The 18376-nt window shown below is 38.7% G+C and overlaps 1 protein-coding gene across 2 annotated transcripts in view; it reads left to right on the top strand.

The window, feature by feature from the left end:
* Positions 1-5425: 5425 nt before the first annotated feature.
* Positions 5426-18376, top strand: part of SLC17A8 (solute carrier family 17 member 8) — a 54329-nt gene continuing 41378 nt past the window's right edge. The window contains exon 1 of one of the 2 annotated variants that reach the window (XM_047743402.1): positions 5426-5664. Coding sequence is in view for 1 of the 2 variants with exons in the window: in XM_047743401.1 (XP_047599357.1) it covers positions 14222-14322 (101 nt within the window). In the remaining variant the exon portion in view is untranslated. Of the gene's footprint in view, positions 5665-14048; positions 14323-18376 lie in introns of those variants that run through there. The other variant, XM_047743401.1, reaches the window with a different exon arrangement.

An 18376-nucleotide genomic window follows, 5' to 3' on the forward strand; every position in this document is an offset into this window, starting at 1 on the left:
ACACACACACACACACTAAAAATATACATTGAGTATACATTACTTGATTATAAAATGTAATTTTGTGATAATATTGCTGGCATTATTCAGTAAGGGGATACTTTAAAAAAATAAAAGGTCAGCTTTACATCTGGTTTCTGTATGACCTGTACTTTGTTATTATATGGTTTTAGAAAAAAGATTCATAAGAATGTTGAAGAAATTTATACAAGAAATGGAAGGCACTAGGAAGATCACATGTTTTTTGTGAAATACATTCACACCTTGACCAGGTTATCTGTCTTGTTTGTAACACAATATTAGTATTTCTCTTGAGAAAAGTTTGCATTTGGAATAAATGCCAAATGTTGAAGAATTTCCTTAGTAACAAGTTAGTAGTCACTGTTAGGAAATTGCTTTTTATTTTGTAAAATAACTTGATGTCAGTGTTGAGCTCCTAATTAGAAGGAAAGCTGAATATAACAACATACAAGTTGAACTTCTAAATATAAACATAGATTATTTGAAAAAATACATAATTCTTAGGTAATTTTCATGTCTTGAAATTTGCTAATTCATTGAAGTAATGGTGCTACATTTTTAGAAAATTTTTCCTACACTTCTTCTGTTTTCTTGAAGATGTTTAAATCTTTTCCATCAGTTGAACTGGTACCATTGCCTGTTGAGAAATTACATCTGAGGGGTGCCTGGCTGACTCAGTTAGTAGAGTATGCGACTCTTGATCTCAGGGTTGTGAGTTCGAACCCCACAGTGGGCATACAGCTTACTTGAAATAAGTAAGTAAGTAAATAAATAAAAAAATAAATAACATCTGAAAAAATACAGTGCCCTTTTTTTAGGCTTGTATTTCTATGGGAACAAATTTTTCAAAATATTAGATCACTTTAAAATTATTTCAGATATTGATAGCATTTAAGCCCTTAAGGTCCTTAGGTAGAAAGTTGGTGGCTTAAAAAGTACCTGTAGACGAAAATGACCAGAAGGATTCCCTTTATTTGAGTTGGTTTCTTAGTCTCCTCATGCTAAAATGTGTGAGAAGATATATAAACGGAGATGGAAATGGACTGTGTACTTGGCTGGTTTTTGTTTGTTTTTGTTTTTATTTTGGAATGCTTATAACTCTTCTTTTCACCTGAACAAGTTGAGGAAGTAGGTTTTTGTTATTTTTTTGGCCTGTAAAATACCTCACATGGTTGCTTTTACAAGATTAAAAGAAAAGGTATATGTGAAAATACCTGATAGCACAGAGTATGCACCAAATAAATTTTAGCTTTGATAAAAATCTCCATATTAAGTTGTGATTTTATGCTTTGTGATTTACTGGTCTTGAAATAATTTTTGAGCAAGATGAATCGGTGAGAATTTAAACTATATGGGATTTGAAGAAATCATCTACGTTGGTGGCTTTCAAGCTGCAACTGACATTCAGTAAGTCATATATCTTATGTTGCAAACCAGTAACAAAAGTTTAAGAAAATGTCTTTAATACATGTGGTATATTCTGATTTTTTTATTCTATCCTGTTCATTAAAACACACACACACACACACACACACACACATCTTTACAATCTCTAAAAGAATTTCATGATGTAACTTGAATAAAGTTGGAATGATTCAGCCCTTTTTCCAAGGAGATGTAGAAATAGAGGACCATACTTATATGGCTTCACCCAAGGAGATTAGAGCCAGGAATAGAAGCTAGTTTTTATTTTTTTCCCCCCTAATATGCAATCTGATACTCCACCATGTTGCATGCTTTATATCCCTTATTTTACGAATTCTTCTGGAATTGCTTTTGTTGAGACTATTCTGTGTCGCAGTGATGTGTTCAGTACTCATTTGATTCTATGTATATTTACGTTGGAAAAAATTGGCATTGAGGAAGGAGAGGGAGACAACAAAACAAAGTTTGTGGTCAAAATCAGCTTCTCTGCTTCTCTGAATTGTGGGTAAGGAGGTCTGAGGGAGCCGGGTTAGTGCTTCTTGCAGTACCCAGACATGTAGCAGAATTAAAACACATAACCTTGGGGGCGGGGTACAGTGGAAAAAAAACATTTCATCAAAATGGAGCTTGGTGGATATTAGAAACTTTTTCTGTCCAAAGCAGCCAAGTTTCTCCAGCCACTCAAGAAAGTATTTAACTATCTGCGGTGCGAGCCATGTGCATAATTTAAAATATTGTAGTAATCTCATTGAAAAGCAAAAGTAGGTGAAATTAATTGTAATAACATGTTTTAAGTAAATAAAGCCAAAGTATTTCAACATAGAATTGATATAAAATTTAATGAGATACTTTACATTTTGTTTTGTACCTAGTCTTTGAGCCCTGGTGTTTATTTTATGGTGTATATTTTAGGCTGAACTCAGGCACTCAGTAGCCACCTGTTGCTAGTAGCAGTCTATTACATAGTGTAGGTGTATATAGAAACTGAGTAGCCATGAGAGTGAATCATGGCACCTGCCAACTTAACTCTTTCCCAGCTCCGAACGCATCCTTTTCTGCCCTGCTTTGTGATGCTGCAGCTGGACCCTATAAACTCGTCTCTGGACAGCTTGGCAGAACGTTAGGCTTCCTTATAGAGGGCCCTCAAGTGGCTCTGCAAAGCAGGAGCAGCAAGAAGGTATGTCTCTTCCGAGTTCCGATTCTCTATTTTAACTGACCATAGGAGCTCAGCAGCCCCAGCCCGAGAGTTCCAGCTGCACCCTGGTGAGGCTCTCCCAACCTTACTGTTCCTTCGGAGCAGCTCCAGTGGGCTGCTTCCCTGACAACTCAGCCATTCCATCAGGCAGCTGGCTTTAGCTCCTAAATTTTTTTTCACTTTCTCTCAGCCTAGAAGTACCTGCTTATTTCTGCAATTGCTACTTCTGTACTCTAAGGTTAGAGTTCTCTTTTATCCCTTTAATTAGTTAACCACCTTCTGGATAATAATTACTTTATTTGAATTTCCCCATTCAGATACCTGGTGTGGATTCTCTCCTGGCCTCAAACTCACTGATAGACTCCTGAATCTACTATGCCATTTTATTTTAGAATTTAAAAATATTAAATTTTTTAAAATTGAACTATAAAGTTGACACAATGTTACATTAGTTTCAAGTATACAACTTGGTGATTGGACAACTATGTTGTTACTAGGCCATTTAAAAATGGGGTCGTAGGATATATATGTATGCTGCTAACAAAAGGGATAATGGGGTTGATTATATATACCTAGCCTATATTAAAACTTGATTTCCTAAAAGTTCTTTTGAAATGTGCTCATAATAGAGATATGGTTTAGCTACTTTAACTATACTTATTTGATGCAGTTCCAATTTTTTGCATTTTCCATCTTCTTGTACACGTTCCTTTGTAGGTGGCCTTGGTTGCTAGGAAAGTCAGTGTTTGGACTTCCATATAAGTAAGTCGAGACTGAGACTTTAATGTCTAAAGTTTGAAGGTAGGAATCAGCATTCATATAGGTCTCTTCTAAGTCTCTGTCCTGAAGCTTGCCAGTTTTTCTAAATGCAACGATGAAACAAAAGTCCAATACAGGGCATTTTCAGGGCCACACTAGAAGCATACAGAGTGTGTAGGACTTTAAACCCAGATAAAGTTGGGGTTTTTTGGTATATGCTTTTTAAAAATTTTTCAAGCTAAAACTGTATGAGTTTTCATACAGTTCATGCTGTATGGGGTGGCATGATTATACATTTGTTCATGTGTTGAAACAGATCCAAACTTGTTTTTAAGAAAATCTTGTCTCTAACAGTAGGTACTCTGAAGATCACTTGTGTGGAAAGGGGGAAAGGCCTCTCCCTAGAGCAATAGCCTTGTTAGGCTGCTCTACTTTCAGAAGGGATGTCCTTTTCTCTTCCAGCACCAGTGCTTATATGCTGCATGGGCCCCCAGTACTTGTCAGAGAACAACATCTAACCCTTGCCCAACATTCAAAATCTCATTTTGGAGAAATATTTATGGAAGAGGCCAAAAAATTGAGTAACCAGTCCATTTCTCTTTGAAATTGTGAATGAAATTAAGCCCCCTTCGGAGACTTTTTGTCTGGGGCACCTTTGGCTACACATCAAGTTCCTTTACCACACTTAGCTTTGGACTGCATTGTGAAACTTAAATTCATGCCAGGGATGACGATGGTTCACTAACATACGATGCCTTCTTTGAGGACCCACAGGAGAAATTTCAGGTTTCAGTTCAGGAGTAAAGGTGCTTCTAAGTAACTGGTTTGCCCTATCTTTAAAAGAATGTCTCTGAATAATGTGAGAAATCACATATAAAGAGCTGGAAAGTTCAGCCAATTTGTAGTCTACTTTGTAGCAAATGTAGTGTGTTAATAGTATGCACTGTTTAGTGTTTACCTTCTGGTTCTGATTTTTTAAATTATGCCTTCTCTGTTTTGATTTCCTTTTTTTTCTTTGCAGTTTTGTATCATTTTGGAATAAGTGTATAATATAAGTGTATTTGGAATAAGTGTATAAAATAAGTGTATAATATAAGTGTATAAAATAAGTGTATAAGTGATCATTTTGGAATAAGTGTATAAATAGAATGAATGAATTTAAATCTTGCGTCTTTCACTAGCTGGCCACAGATAGTTTCCCAGCTATAAAATGAGGATCATGCTTTACAGGGTTATTAGGATTAAATGAAGTAAAAGTGTATGAAGCACCTGGCAAGGTTTCAGGCACATAGTAGGTGTTCAATAGATATCCTCATCTTCTAATGACAGACATAGGCCTTTAAAATAATATCTGTTTGAATGAAGAACAGATACCTCACCTAGGATAGTTTGAATGCATTCTTCAAAAAATAGGTTATAGGTTTGGCAAAGTGAGATTTTTGGGACACAAATAGTAATGAGATATAGGCCTTGCCCTCAAGGAATTTGCACTGTAGTTACAAAGATAGCTGAGTAAGCAGACAATTATAGGACAGTAACATGACAGATGTACATAGGAGACAAGCCCAACCTAGACTAGGAGTGAGGAAGTCTTCCTCAAGAGATGGGACATGAGGTCAACCTTGGATGCTACCTTCCCCACCCCCCAACATGCTTACAGTGAGTTGTTTATGCTGCCCTTTTAAAATTGTTTTTGATGCTATCAAATGATTACTTTAGGTATCACATTTTCCCAAATTAAGCTGTATACACTGTGGAGAGGAATAGGGAGCAGGTTTTTTGGAATTACAAGATTATATGAAGACAGGGATGCCTGGGTGGTTCAGTTGGTTAAGTGTCTGCCTTCAGCTCAGGTCATGATCCCAGGGTCCTGGGATCGAGTCCCACATTGGGCTTTGTGCTTGCAGAGCGCCTGCTTCTCCCTCTGCCTCTGTAGCTCCCCCTGCTCCTCCCCCTGCTTGTGTGCTCTCTCTCTCCCTCTCTCGCTCTCCCCACTCTCCGGCAAATAAATAAGTAAAATCTTTATTAAGAAAAGATTATCTGAAATTGCTTGAATTAAGGAAAGTGTTTGAATGACTTTGATTACCAGAAAAAGTAGAATGAACATTGGCTGCTTAAAACCTTCTGTATTAGATGAACCCAGGGATGACAAGGCAAGGAGCAAGTAAATGAGCTATAATGTCCTTTTTAGCTAATTTATGTTTCATTCATTTCAGAAATTAAAGAATTTGCACCTATGGGTATAATAAAGGTATACTAAATAGGTAAGTAAATCTATTCCTTTAAAACAACGGCTGGTTTCCAGGGGAAAAAATGTCCGGCATAAATGTATTTTGTCATAAACTACCAGAAGATGTCACTGTCTCCCAATTAATGGTCTGCTCCTTTGGCACTTTTGCAGGTATGTTTTTTTTTTTTTTTTGAACACCAGCCTGCTGTGATAGATTGCTAAGAGTATTTGTCTTCTAGTATTGAATTTATAAGAAGGATAGGACCTCACAAGAAATATGCATCCAAGGTGTGTAGGTTTGTTTCATCTTGATTCTTTATATCCTAAATATGAACCCTGTTAGCCGCTCCATATATTGAAATTATGTGGACATTCTGAGTTCTGTCTGAAGTTGAAAGAGAAGATGGTGAAAAATTCTTCAAAATATCCTCTCTGATCTTGATTTCTCCTTACATTTTCAGGTTGCCTTGTTATGATGCAACTGTATTTGCTAATTTATCAGGTCTTCTAGGATATTTGGGCCTTGGACACAACCTAAGCTATTGAATCTTTTTTTCAAGTCACCATCCATTGTGTGTAAAGCAGAGCTGGAAAGTGTTTCCATGGATGAAATGAACCAGTATTTCCCCAATTACTTACAAATAGGGATATCAGACTGAGTCTGAGCCAATATATACTCAAAAGTGTCCAGACAAAACATATTGTTAAAGAAAAATAAATTCTTTTGTCTTTACAGCCAGAAGACAGAGCTGATAATTGATAATTGTCTTGTGCTGGGGGCTGTGGGGAATGGGATTCTTTAAGATGAAATGGTAGGTAATTTGTTAAAGGCATTCAGGATAGCTAGCAGATGAATATATGGGTATGACTTCGAGTGCAATCCTGCTCAGTACCTCAAAAGAACAAAGTATATCATTAGTTTTCCCCGTGCTATTGGCTTTAACAGTAAAGTGGGGTGGTCTGCCCAAGCTGGTCCTCTAGATAGTTATAAAGATCAAAGAAGCAGTTAAGAATGAAGTTAAAAGTGCTTCATAAATACAAGGAATTTATGTCATGAGTAAATTCTTTTATGAAAAATGTGAAACACTTAGAAATTATTCCATGCTATACGGGCATCCTGTCTTTCTCTATTTTGATTATTTGACTTTCTTTTAAATTTTCATTAATTGGGAAAAAAGTAATGACACCAAATATTTAGGCAATTACATTGATGAACCAAAAATAGAATTGGGTATGTTTCCAGGGTGTCCATATATGCAACCTTATGTTTGCAAAGTATATGGAGATGTATTTTATTTAATAAGGGTATAAAATGTTGTTCTATGATTTAGGAACATAGAGCCAAATTAATTGAATTCTAGTACCCAACTCAGAGTGAGCTGTAATATAATAGGACCGACAATGCTCTATTGATGGACCTGAATCAGCAGGGCATAATGAACATTTGTAATCCGATTTGTTTAAATCCTGGCTCCTCCACAAACTGTAACTTTGAACGAGTTACTGAGTTTCAGCCTCAGTTTCCTGATTTGCAAAATGGAGACAATATCTATTTGGTCATTCTACTTTTTGCATATACTTTATCATTCTACTTTGTGAGAATAAAATATCAAGAAACTCAAGTCACAAAGATAGATAAGGAAGCAATTACTATAGAATGGGCCAAAGGTTCCCATTAACCTTAGAAAGGATATGTTACCACACTTTGGTGGAAAGTTGCAGTCTTAATATAGGGGCTAGTACATCAGTGTTTTATGTCAATTTCTCTTGATTTTACTATTGGTTGGCCCTACTTTTTGGTGGAACTTTATAGTGAAAGCCAACAACACAGGATGTAATTTTAAAAATCAACACCCAATTTTATTTATTTCTAAAATTTCCACAGTAGCTGCACAAGATTACCTATCATTAGGTGCTCAATGATGTTTGTTCATTCATTCATCCATCTTTAATTAACATTTTTTAAAAAAGATTTTGAGAGAAAGTGTGCACAAGAGAGCATGAGCAGGGGGGCAGGCAGAGGGAGAGGGAGAAGCAGGCTCCCCACTGAGCAGAGAGCCCAATGTGGAGCTGAGTCCCAAGACCCCAGCATCATGACCTGAGCTGAAGGCAGGCACTTAACCAACTGAGCCACCCAGGTGCCCCTTTAATTTTTTATTTACATTCAATTTAACGTATAGCGTTTTATTACTTTTAGAGGTATAATTTATATTCATTTTTAAGAGATAGCAAAAGAGGGGGGAGGGGCAGATGGAGAGGGAGAGAGAGAATCCTAAGCAGGCTCCATGCTCAGTGTAGAGCCTGACTTGGGACTTGCTGTTAAGATCCACAGAGAGTAACCTGAGCAGAAATCGAGAGGCAGACACTTAGTGGACTGAGCTACCCATTGAGGTGCCCCTCAATGATGTTTTTAAAGATACAAAGATTTTGAGCACACCTTCCTGAGTTATGTTAAAGGCAATCTTCAGTACGCACAGTAGGATTATGGGATCACAATGTACTGTGTACTATGGTATTACAAGCTCAGGAAATGGGTGTAAGGACCTACCCCCAGATCTACACATTCTACTAGCCAGATTGCCTTGGGCCGAATTGAGTCTTGATATCCATACCTGTTCCACGGGGTGGTTGTGAGAATCAAATGAGATATTTGAAATTGCTTTGTATACAACCTTGACTATTAATAAAAGAATGAATGTTAAATATGGAAGTGTAACAAAAAAAATCGTTTTATATACATTCTGCTTAGTACTGATAGTTATCAACAATATAATTATAAATTGTAAAAAGTTGAGAGAGGTCTGGAAAAAAGAAATTTTTATGCTGGTCTCAGTATGTAATGGAGGATGGATAGGAGGAGTGTGGAGTTGGGGTGGAGAAAGGGATTGGCTGGAAAAGCTGACACAGAATTCAGGAGAGAAGGGACCTCAAGATGATTAGTTTTCTTCATTACCATTGTTTCCATATGAAGTTTCCTATCTCAAAAAAAAGGTGAATAACTTGGTCATTAGCTCTAAGCCTGGTTAAAATTCTCCACCAAACACTTTGATTGGATTTGATGAAATTATGTTCTTGAATAATTATCTTCAGGTTGTTTGGGATTCGTTTGCTTACCCATCCCACCCCATACACCCATCCCAGGTAGATTAGAACGTCAGCTCACAACCAGGCCACAAGCTCTACTCTTTTCACTGTTGGGGACTAGAAATCCTACCTCTTATTAAACTGGACAGTGAACCTTCCAGTATTGCATAGGTAGAGCCAGTCTTGGCATTACAGGATTTGGGTTTTAACCCATTGCAATAGTCAAAGTTCTTTATCTGTGAGGAGCAGAAGCTGTCTTAACTAAAGCAGGCTACAAAAGGTCAATTTGTTATAAGGGTGTGGGTATTTCATGAAACCCAAGGGTCCAAGGACAGCTGGATCCAGACCAATAGGAACTGGAAGGTTGTTATAAGCAGAGACATACTCACCCTGATAAAGTTTCATTCTGTTTCATTCCTTTCTTTGTAAGACCAGTGTTCTCTGCATCTCCAGTCCATACAGGGAATGTAGCCACTCTACAGTTACAGCCCCCGGGTCCTGCACAGTTAACTAGCAGTCTTTCAATTCCAAAGTTTAATTACCAGGAGAATCTGGCATCTGACTGCCTTAGCTGGGTGTAGGAGCTCACCCCTGATCCATCCAGCAGTGGTCAGAAGAGATGAGAGCCTGCTGTGATCTGAACAAGTATTTCTAAAGAGGTCTGAGTTAATATTTTGTCTAAGGGAAGAGACTTTTTTGATACAGGATGCCAAGAAGTCATCTAATATGTGTTGATGGGTGGACTCTTTTCTAATAAACATTCAGTCTACATATCCCAAAACAAAGCTTTCATTTCATGGCCCTCAGGAGGTTCTATTCTACACATTTCCTGTATTTTTACACTATCTGATGTTTTGAGATGGGGATCCAATGTTTAACAGTTGAGTTATAGAAAGCTCAAGATCATCATTCTGGCTGTTTTCTACCACATGGTACACACTCACCCAACTCTGAAAGTATGCAAGTTACCCTCAGATGCTATACTCCCTCATGCAAGTCTTTGCTCCCACGTGTTCTTTTCCTAGTTTGCCTCATTCTCTCATCCCTGGAAAGTAACATTCCCACACCCCTCATCTAGGAAGTCCACTCCTGTTCCCCATCAGCAAGCTAAGTGAGGTGTCCTTGCCTGTGCTCCCATAACTCCATACACTTGCTGTGCTGCACGAACTCATTTTGTGGTTGGTTTTGTTTTTCAAGAGGCCTTTCCATTTCAACCTCTCACAGTGCCTCAGAAGGGCCTGCCACATAGTAGGCCTTCAAGAAAAACAGCAGGTGAATAAAACAAACCTCAATTCTTTAAAGTCTGGCTTGATATTTTCTTGTCTCTATTATCCACAATTCTAGTGTAGAAGCTTAAAGTGCTGGCTCTGATGGCAGAATTCCTGGGTTCATCTCTTGTCTCTGTTTAGTGTCTTGGTTGTGTGCACTTGAGCAAGTTTACCTAACCTCTCTGGCCTCCATTTCCTCATCTGTAGATGGCATAATAATTGTACCTACCTCAGAGGGTCGTTGTGGGGATTACATGAGTTGAGCGCCTAAAGTCTGACACCTAGAAACTACTCCACAAAGGTTATTACCGTTATCAACCATCTAAATCACCACCAAGAAACTTTTGTAGACCTAAGTGTGTTTCATGAGCAACATGAAGGCCAGTTCTTTAAGGTATGGTTAGTGTTTTCAGCGGCCATTGACCCTTCAGAAAGAAGTTCATGTGGTCTTTGTCTGGTAGTGCTTCCATTGTGTGCTCTAAGAGATAAATAACCTTAGAGTATCTAGGGACTAAGAATTGGGTTAGAAGTTCTGCCAGTGGATGCTTTCTGTAGCGAATGAGTGTGCTTATCATTTTGTGATTGTATTTGCTTTTGATGAAGGAGCAAGCTTTTTGGGAAACAGGTAAAGACTTGGTGAAGTGATTGTATGTGTGATGTCCTGGGGTCTTAGCATTCTCAGCCTTGAGGATTGGTGGCCAGAAACTATCCTTTTAAGGGCACAGGGCTGACAGGAATTTTTGTAGAAACTAACAGGCTGCTTCTAAAATTTATATGGAAATGTAAAAGACTTAGAATAGCCAAAACAATTTTTTTAAAAAAAGAACAAATGATTTAATTTCCCAATTTCAAAACTTATTATTAAGCTGCATTAGGACAGTGTGATACTGGCATAAGGATAGACATGAAGATCAATAGAAACAATTGACACTCCAGAAATAGATCTTTATTTTCAACTGACTTTTTGACAAAGGTGCCAAGACAATTAATCCAGGATAGCCTTTCTAACAAATGGTGCTGGGACAATGGATATCCACATGGAAAATGATGGATTTAGATGTATACCTCACACCATATATAAAAATGAACTCAGAATGATTATGGACTTAAATATAAGAGCTGAAACAATAAAACTTGTAGGGGAAAAATAGAAGAAAATCTTTCAGACTTCAGATTAGTCAAAGATCACTTAGATATATAAACAAATGCACAGTCTATAAAAGAAAAAACTGAAATTGGACCTCTTCAAAATTAAACATTTTTGTACTTCAAAATATAGCATGAAGAAAATGGAAAGACAAATGGCAGACCAAGAAAAAATATTTGCAAAACACATAATCTAAAAAAGGACTGAAAACATATACACTTCAATAATAAGACAAAAATCTCATTGAAAAGATGGTTAAGGGATGCCTGGGTGGCTCAGTTGGTTGGACGACTGCCTTTGGCTCAGGTCATGATCCTGGGAGTCCTGGGATCGAGTCCCGCATCGGGCTCCCAGCTCCATGGGGAGTCTGCTTCTCTCTCTGACCTTCTCCTCGCTCATGCTCTCTCTCACTGTCTCTCTCTCAAATAAATAAATAAATAAAAAATCTTAAAAAAAAAAAGAAAAGATGGTTAAAATACTTGAATAGAAATTTCACCAAAAAAGACATAAAAATGGCTAGTAAGAACATGGAAAGGTGGTCAATGTCATTAGTTGTCAGGGTAATGCAAATTAAAACCACCGTGAGATACCATTTCATACCCACTGGGATGGCTATACTAAAAAAGATAGCAAATATTGGTGAGGATGTACAGAAATGGGAGCCCTCATACATGCTGGTGGGAACATAAAATAATGCAGCCACTTTGGAAAATAATTTGGCAGTTTCTTAAAAAGTTAACAAATACCTATGAAATGACCCAGCAATTTCATTCCTGGTATTTACTCAAGAGAAATGAAGAGTTATGTCCGTGCACAGACTTGCACGGGTATATTCTTAACAGTTTTATGCATAATAACCCCAAATTTGAAACAACCTAAATGTCCATCAACAGATCAATGGATAGGCATCATGTGGTAAGTCCATATATTGAAATATTCTGCAGAAAAGAAAAAAAGAAGTAACAACTGCTAATAGGAGCTGTGGCAAACCTCAAAAGTGAAAGAAGCCAGGCACAGGAGAGCATATATTATATGATTCCATTTATATGAAAAGAAAATAGATTAATGGGTACCTGGGACTGGGAGTGGGAGGGGGAGATGGGCATTAACAGTGAATATAAGGGATGTTTGGGGGATGATAGACACATTCTATCTACTTTGTGCTTTAGCATAAGCACCTAATACCCACCATTATTGCATAATTTGGTAAATTATTGAAAACCATTGTCCAGTTGAAATGGATGAACTATATGATATACAAAATATACCTCGGTAAAGTCAGAGGAGGCAAAGCAGAGGGTGTGATGGGGAGGAGAGAGAGACACAAAGAGAGACAGGTGAGAACAGCTGGAGCCAGGCTGTTTGGATCTGAAACCTGGCAAGTCTTTGCCTCAGTTTCCTATTAGTGAAATTGGGAAAAATGAGTTACTAATCACAAAGCAGTCTTGGGAAGATTGTGATAATATATGAGGCGTGCTTAACAGAATTGGGCCATAGAGAGAGCCTGATATAATATTAACCATAATAATAATAATAATAATAGTTATTATTGGTAGTAGTATTTAATCTACCAAGGATGCAGCTGTGATTTAGATAACTTAATTCAAATCTTGAAGAAGGATCAGACTAGAAGGATCATTTGCAGCTTGCAAATGACAGTGACCAGTCCTGTGGACATGACTTTTGGGGGAATCTGAGAGCCCGTGGCACAGGCTCTGTTAGGCGTATGCAGGCTGAGAGGTTAGAGCACCAGAGCCTTGCTAATGACAGCTGTTTCTTTGTGGCAGCATCATTTACAAAGGTGTCACCTACTGCCCATAACATATGATATTTTAACCCCAGTCCAACAACCCTTTATGTTATACTCCACTATGTGCCAGGGCCTACTGGGGCAAAGGACAGGTGATTTGGAGGTGTGGAGGAGGGACACCTTGTCTGTGAGGGTTACTAGAGGAAGAGATGTCTTGGTGAGGCTTAACAATCCCCTGACACTTCCCAGATGAAGGGTGTGGAGAGTTACCCACAGGCAGAAGGTACAGCTTGAGCAAACCCCTACGTGGAGCTCGATGAGTTCAGTGAAGGGCTGATACGAAGAGCAGAGTGACAAGAAACAAGGGCCTGTGGAGGTCCTTGTGAGCCATGACAAGTAATAAAGAACTTGGATTTCTCCTGAGGACAGTGAGGACCAGTGAAGAGGTCTAAGCAAGTACTAGGACCGGCTCAGATACCTTCCGTTAGGCGGTCCCAATGGACCCTCGCACTGTACCTTGAGAGATCCTGCTCTGTCCATCAGAAGCAAATAAATGCCTTCCTGGATACTTGCATTTAGCACTCGAGCATGCAAGTGTTCCTCCAAGGACCACGTCCACACTAGTGTCTGGCTGAGAAACCGCTTCAGGGCTCCCATGAGGGGCGTATGAGGCGTACTGTGGTGGCCGAGAGCCTGTCTGTAAGGCTGGACCTCAGAGATGCTGAGGACTTGTAAATGCTTCATTCACTTCAACCTGGGTGTCTGCTCTGGCTGACAGCCCATTAATGAGCCCCAGCGGCTGAGGGACAGGTATTGTGCTGGTTACTATAGCATCACCTTGGAAAGGATCACTCAGTGAGAGCCACTGGCTGAGTGAGGCAGGAGGGGGATGTGGTCAGAAGCAGCCAGAGGGGCTGGAGAGAGGCTGCAGATGCTGTTGCTGGTCTCAGGACACCTCGTGGGCTGGAGCCCACTTCAGCTTCTCCAGCTGCAGCCCCAGGGAGGGAGTGAGGCTGCGCTCAGCCTGAGAGTAGCTGCCTGAGACAGTGTCACAGGCTGCTGCTGAGCTTGTGGCTTTCAAGGGACTGAACTCCCAGCCAGACACTACTTGGCCTCTCTATTTGGGGGGAGGGGGGAGGGATTTAGGAAGGGTTTCTCGTCTTGGAATATCTGAGCTGGGTTTCATCTCCTTTTTGATGTTAAGTAGTTACCTCCATGAGAACTGACTTCAGGGTACTACTCATCAAGGAGAGCAGAGGGGTCCCCACGCTGGAGATGAGGAAGGATGACAGTTTCTGAGACTTAACTGTTAGTGCTTGGAGGTCCCCCTCACCCATTCAAAATGCCTTTTAAAGCATTTGATACCTTCAAAGAAAAAATTCTGAAACCTGGAAAAGAAGGAGTGAAGAATGCCGTCGGAGATTCGTTGGGGATTTTACAAAGGTAAAGTTTGAATGCAAACTTCAGGTTATTTCTGAGTAGTTTCACAATGCCAATGTTTGAAAGAATTTGCTTCATATTTTAAAAGCCACATTTTTAAAAAGGAGTGGGTAGGTCAGATTAGATGGCTTCTGGAGTCCTTTCCGGCTCCAACACACAATGCCTGGAGTTTAAAAAAAAATGCATCGAAAGTATAGGATTGAATTAGGAAAATAACAAGATAGGCATTTTGTTTATATGGCAGAATGTGTACTTACTGGAGATGGTGATGTTGCATATTGTGTGTTTGGCATTGAATTAGAAAAGATACAGGGAGATAATATTTCCTGTTAATTCAATAATAATGCCAAAATCAGGAACCCCGTTACGTGGTTATGCTTTTAGTTGAAATAATTTTTAAGAATTTTTCACTACAAATGAAAATTGGATATGTATTTAGCTTGTTATATAAACTATATAGGGTGGTTGCTGATTGGTTTTGAAAGAAAAGAATAGTTACACAATAGTTTGAAGAAAGTATCTTTAAAAATTAGTATTTAAGTAAAAAAAAACCTTACATGGTTACAGTGAGAAAATATTATGTACTATCATTAAAGTGAATGTTTTTGTCCAAAATAGAAACACTTTGTATTAAGATAGAAATTAATAGCTGGAAGTTAGAATAAATGCCTGTATGTGGTCATTTCCAAACCAAAAAATAAACATTTTTTAGAAGTAAAATACAACACTGAAAAAAATAAAATAAAAAAAAAGTAAAATACATTGTTATTGGAAGGAGAGTTTGCCACAAATGAATGAATTGATGGGACATTTTAATTTGTGGTTTTTTTATAGACATAGCCTTTCTAGGTTTTATAGGTGAATTTATAAGCAGTCCTTAGGCACAAGGTAAAATGACTTCTTTAAACTCTCTAATATAAAAAAATGTGAAAAATACTCTTGATAAGATTTTTATATGTTTGAATGACTCTTTCTAATCCTGATGAGTGAAAATGCCATCTGGTATCTCCTTTTAACTTTTATGTGGTATCCTTTAAATTAAAAAAAAAAAACCTTCAGCATGGAAGGGACTATTTCTAGGCACACAGAGGTTCACTCCATTCCTTGGGTTTTATAACACAGTGGCTCCTTGTCAGTGTGAAATTTCCACTGTATCACTCTTTTTTTTTTTTAAGATTTTATTTATTTATCTGACAGAGAGAGAGAGAGATCAAAAGGAGGGAGAGCAGCAGGAAGAGAGAGGGAAGCAGGCTCCCTACTGAGAAGAGAGCCTGATGCAGGGCTTGATCCCAGGACCCTGGGATCGTGACCTGAGCCAAAGACAGAGGCTTAACCCACTGAGCCACCCAGGTGCCCCTGCACTGTATCACTCTTGATGAACTTTCATAGTAAGAGAACTGGGTTTAGCCTGTCATTAATTTAAATGTTAAAAAAAAAGATTTCAATTAGGCCCACAATGAATTATTACGTATAGATAAAAACCTAGCTGACAGCAGGATAAACCAGCCAAACATAGGAAGTAATTATAATGACCTTTCCTTTTAAGAATGTTTTAGCCTTGTATTGCGCACTCCCCAGGTAACGTCCATCTTACTGTGGTGGTGTTCCTTTGATTAAAAATGAAAGAGGAAGGCACAATGGCTTGATTGGCATATTTAAGTATGATGACAAAGGCATCTGACAAAGCCAGGAACAAAAATTGTGACTTTGGATTATCGTTAACTACAGTCACCATTATAATCATCCAACTCTGTGCCTTAGTTTATACAATATTTGACAAGGAAGCACTTAGGAATTTTCTTTCCAACATTAAGTTGAATTGCTTTTTTGAAATTAAATCACTTTCTTCGGTAAGAGACTTATTGTAAGAGCTGGTTTTCTAGTGTTTGCTTAGATGATCCACTTGAAGATTCTTTTGTTTGCCAGATTGGTTTGCTTAGGAATAGGACAAGATTCATAATTTCCACGTTGTACGACCTCAACCCAACATGGAGCTATGTGTTTAGGACTCTGAATGGTTTCTTTGGAAGTGAATCACAACACAATAGAAAATGACTAACAGGGCTTGAGAGGATATAGGATGCTCTAAATGCATGCTAGATGTTATCACTGTTGGCTTACTAGTAGAATGACTTGAGAAAAAATAGTGCCAAACTCGAACCCCTTCTTTCTGTGATCCTAGAAGGAAATTATTGGCAGAGGAAGGTAAAAAAAGGCATCAACTGACTAGCAATCCAAGTTGACCCTAAGCTCTGACAGTCTTTGAGCAGAGCTCCAGAATTAGGACTCCTTCACCAAGACCAACTCTGATACACACTTGATGTTCACCTTGTCTATAAGATATTTATATTTAAGTGCCCCACCCAGAGCCTGGTATACAATGAACATTCCTTCCTCCCTGCTGATTTTTCACTTAAAACTGGTTGGCAAACTCCAATGGAAAAAAAATCAGAAAATACTGTTTTCTGTTTTGTAAGGTACAAGAACATTCAGAAGTTAGAAACGTTGACTTCCTAACTCAGCAAGCACTGTAAATCACTGATGTCTTGTAATATTGGATACTGAAATCATCATTTAAATGGAATTCTTAGGGTGCTTTTCTTAAAAAAGATTTTATTTATTTGAGAGAGCATGCACATGCATTGCAGGGGAGGGGAGCAGAGTGGGAGGGAGAGGGAGAGAGAATCACAAGCGGACTCCGCACTGACCACAGAGCCCCACTCAAAACTCGATCTCACCACCCTGAGATCATGACCTGAGCGGAAACCAGGAGTTGTGTGCTTAAATACCTGAGCCACCCAGGCATTTCTTTTGGGGGCTTTTTAATTAGTGTTTCTCATGCTCAGGGGAGTGGCACATGCATAGGGAAACATTTGAAGTTTGTACATGGGGCTGATTATAGTCAGGCGTTATTAGCCTTTCTGGAGAAGAGTCACTGATAAAACACAGCTGAACAATTTCATCAGCTAAAAGTACACTAGTATTTCAGAAGTGTAGGAAGAAAGAATACGTTCACTCATAGTCCAGTATTGGAACAGATGACATGGAAGGCATTACATTTAAAAACTGATCTCTAGAAATAGACATGTAGATTTTTTGACTTACATGACAATATGGGTGCCCTCTAATTGCTTATGTATAATAAAATAATAATGGCAAACATCTGTTCCAGGCACTGTAAACACTTTTAATTCTTTTAAACGCTATGGGATGGGGACTATGCAGTTACCATTTTAGAAGAGAAAGCTGAGGCAAAGAGAGGTTCAGTAAGTTTCTTAAGGTCACATAGCTTATAAATGGCAGAGCTGGGTTTCAGTCCAGATGTTCTCTGCCCACCATTCTTAGTCATTACACTATGCAACCTCTCTGTCTTTGCTCTTCCCACTTATTGTGTTGAAACTTAATGACTCATTTAAGTTTAGGGAGTTACTTGGGCTGCAGTGTAGCCAGCAATCACTGGATCTTTTTGGCAAGTATGAGCTTTTCTCCCAATCAGTTGTAGTGTTGAAGACTTCCCAAGGGAAACTGATGGGATGCTTGGTCTCCTTATAAGTATTTATATATTCCCTTTAAAGAGATGGAACCAATCCTTGTGTGTTGGTTCCATCATCAGCATTCAGTGACTGTGTATTCAACTTATGTGCCAGACATGCTTTGTCTAGTCCATTGACAAATACAAGTGTGTGAGAGTGGGCTCTGAGGTCAGGTGAGTCTAGGTTCTAACTGCTGTGACATCATTTACTTTCTGCCTGGACAACCTCAGGCAAGTTGGCATCTACTGGCCAGGGTAATTCTAGTAAAGCAAAGTCAGGTCGCATCTCTCCCCTGCTCAAAACCTCCCCACGGTTTCCCACTTCTCTCAGAATTAAAGCCAACATCCTTTCAATGGACTTAAAGACCCTACCTGATTTGTGGGAACTTGAGAACTCTGACTTCATCTCTGGCCTTCTTTTCTTGCCTCACCCCACTCCAGCCATACTTTGCACTGATGGGGGAACTCCCTAGACCCCTCCTGTGCCAGCTTCTGCATCCTGTTTTTCACCCTGTAAGGTTTTAT

This window comes from Lutra lutra, chromosome 8 (genome assembly GCF_902655055.1).
Source record: "Lutra lutra chromosome 8, mLutLut1.2, whole genome shotgun sequence".
NCBI classification, from domain to species: domain Eukaryota; kingdom Metazoa; phylum Chordata; class Mammalia; order Carnivora; family Mustelidae; genus Lutra; species Lutra lutra.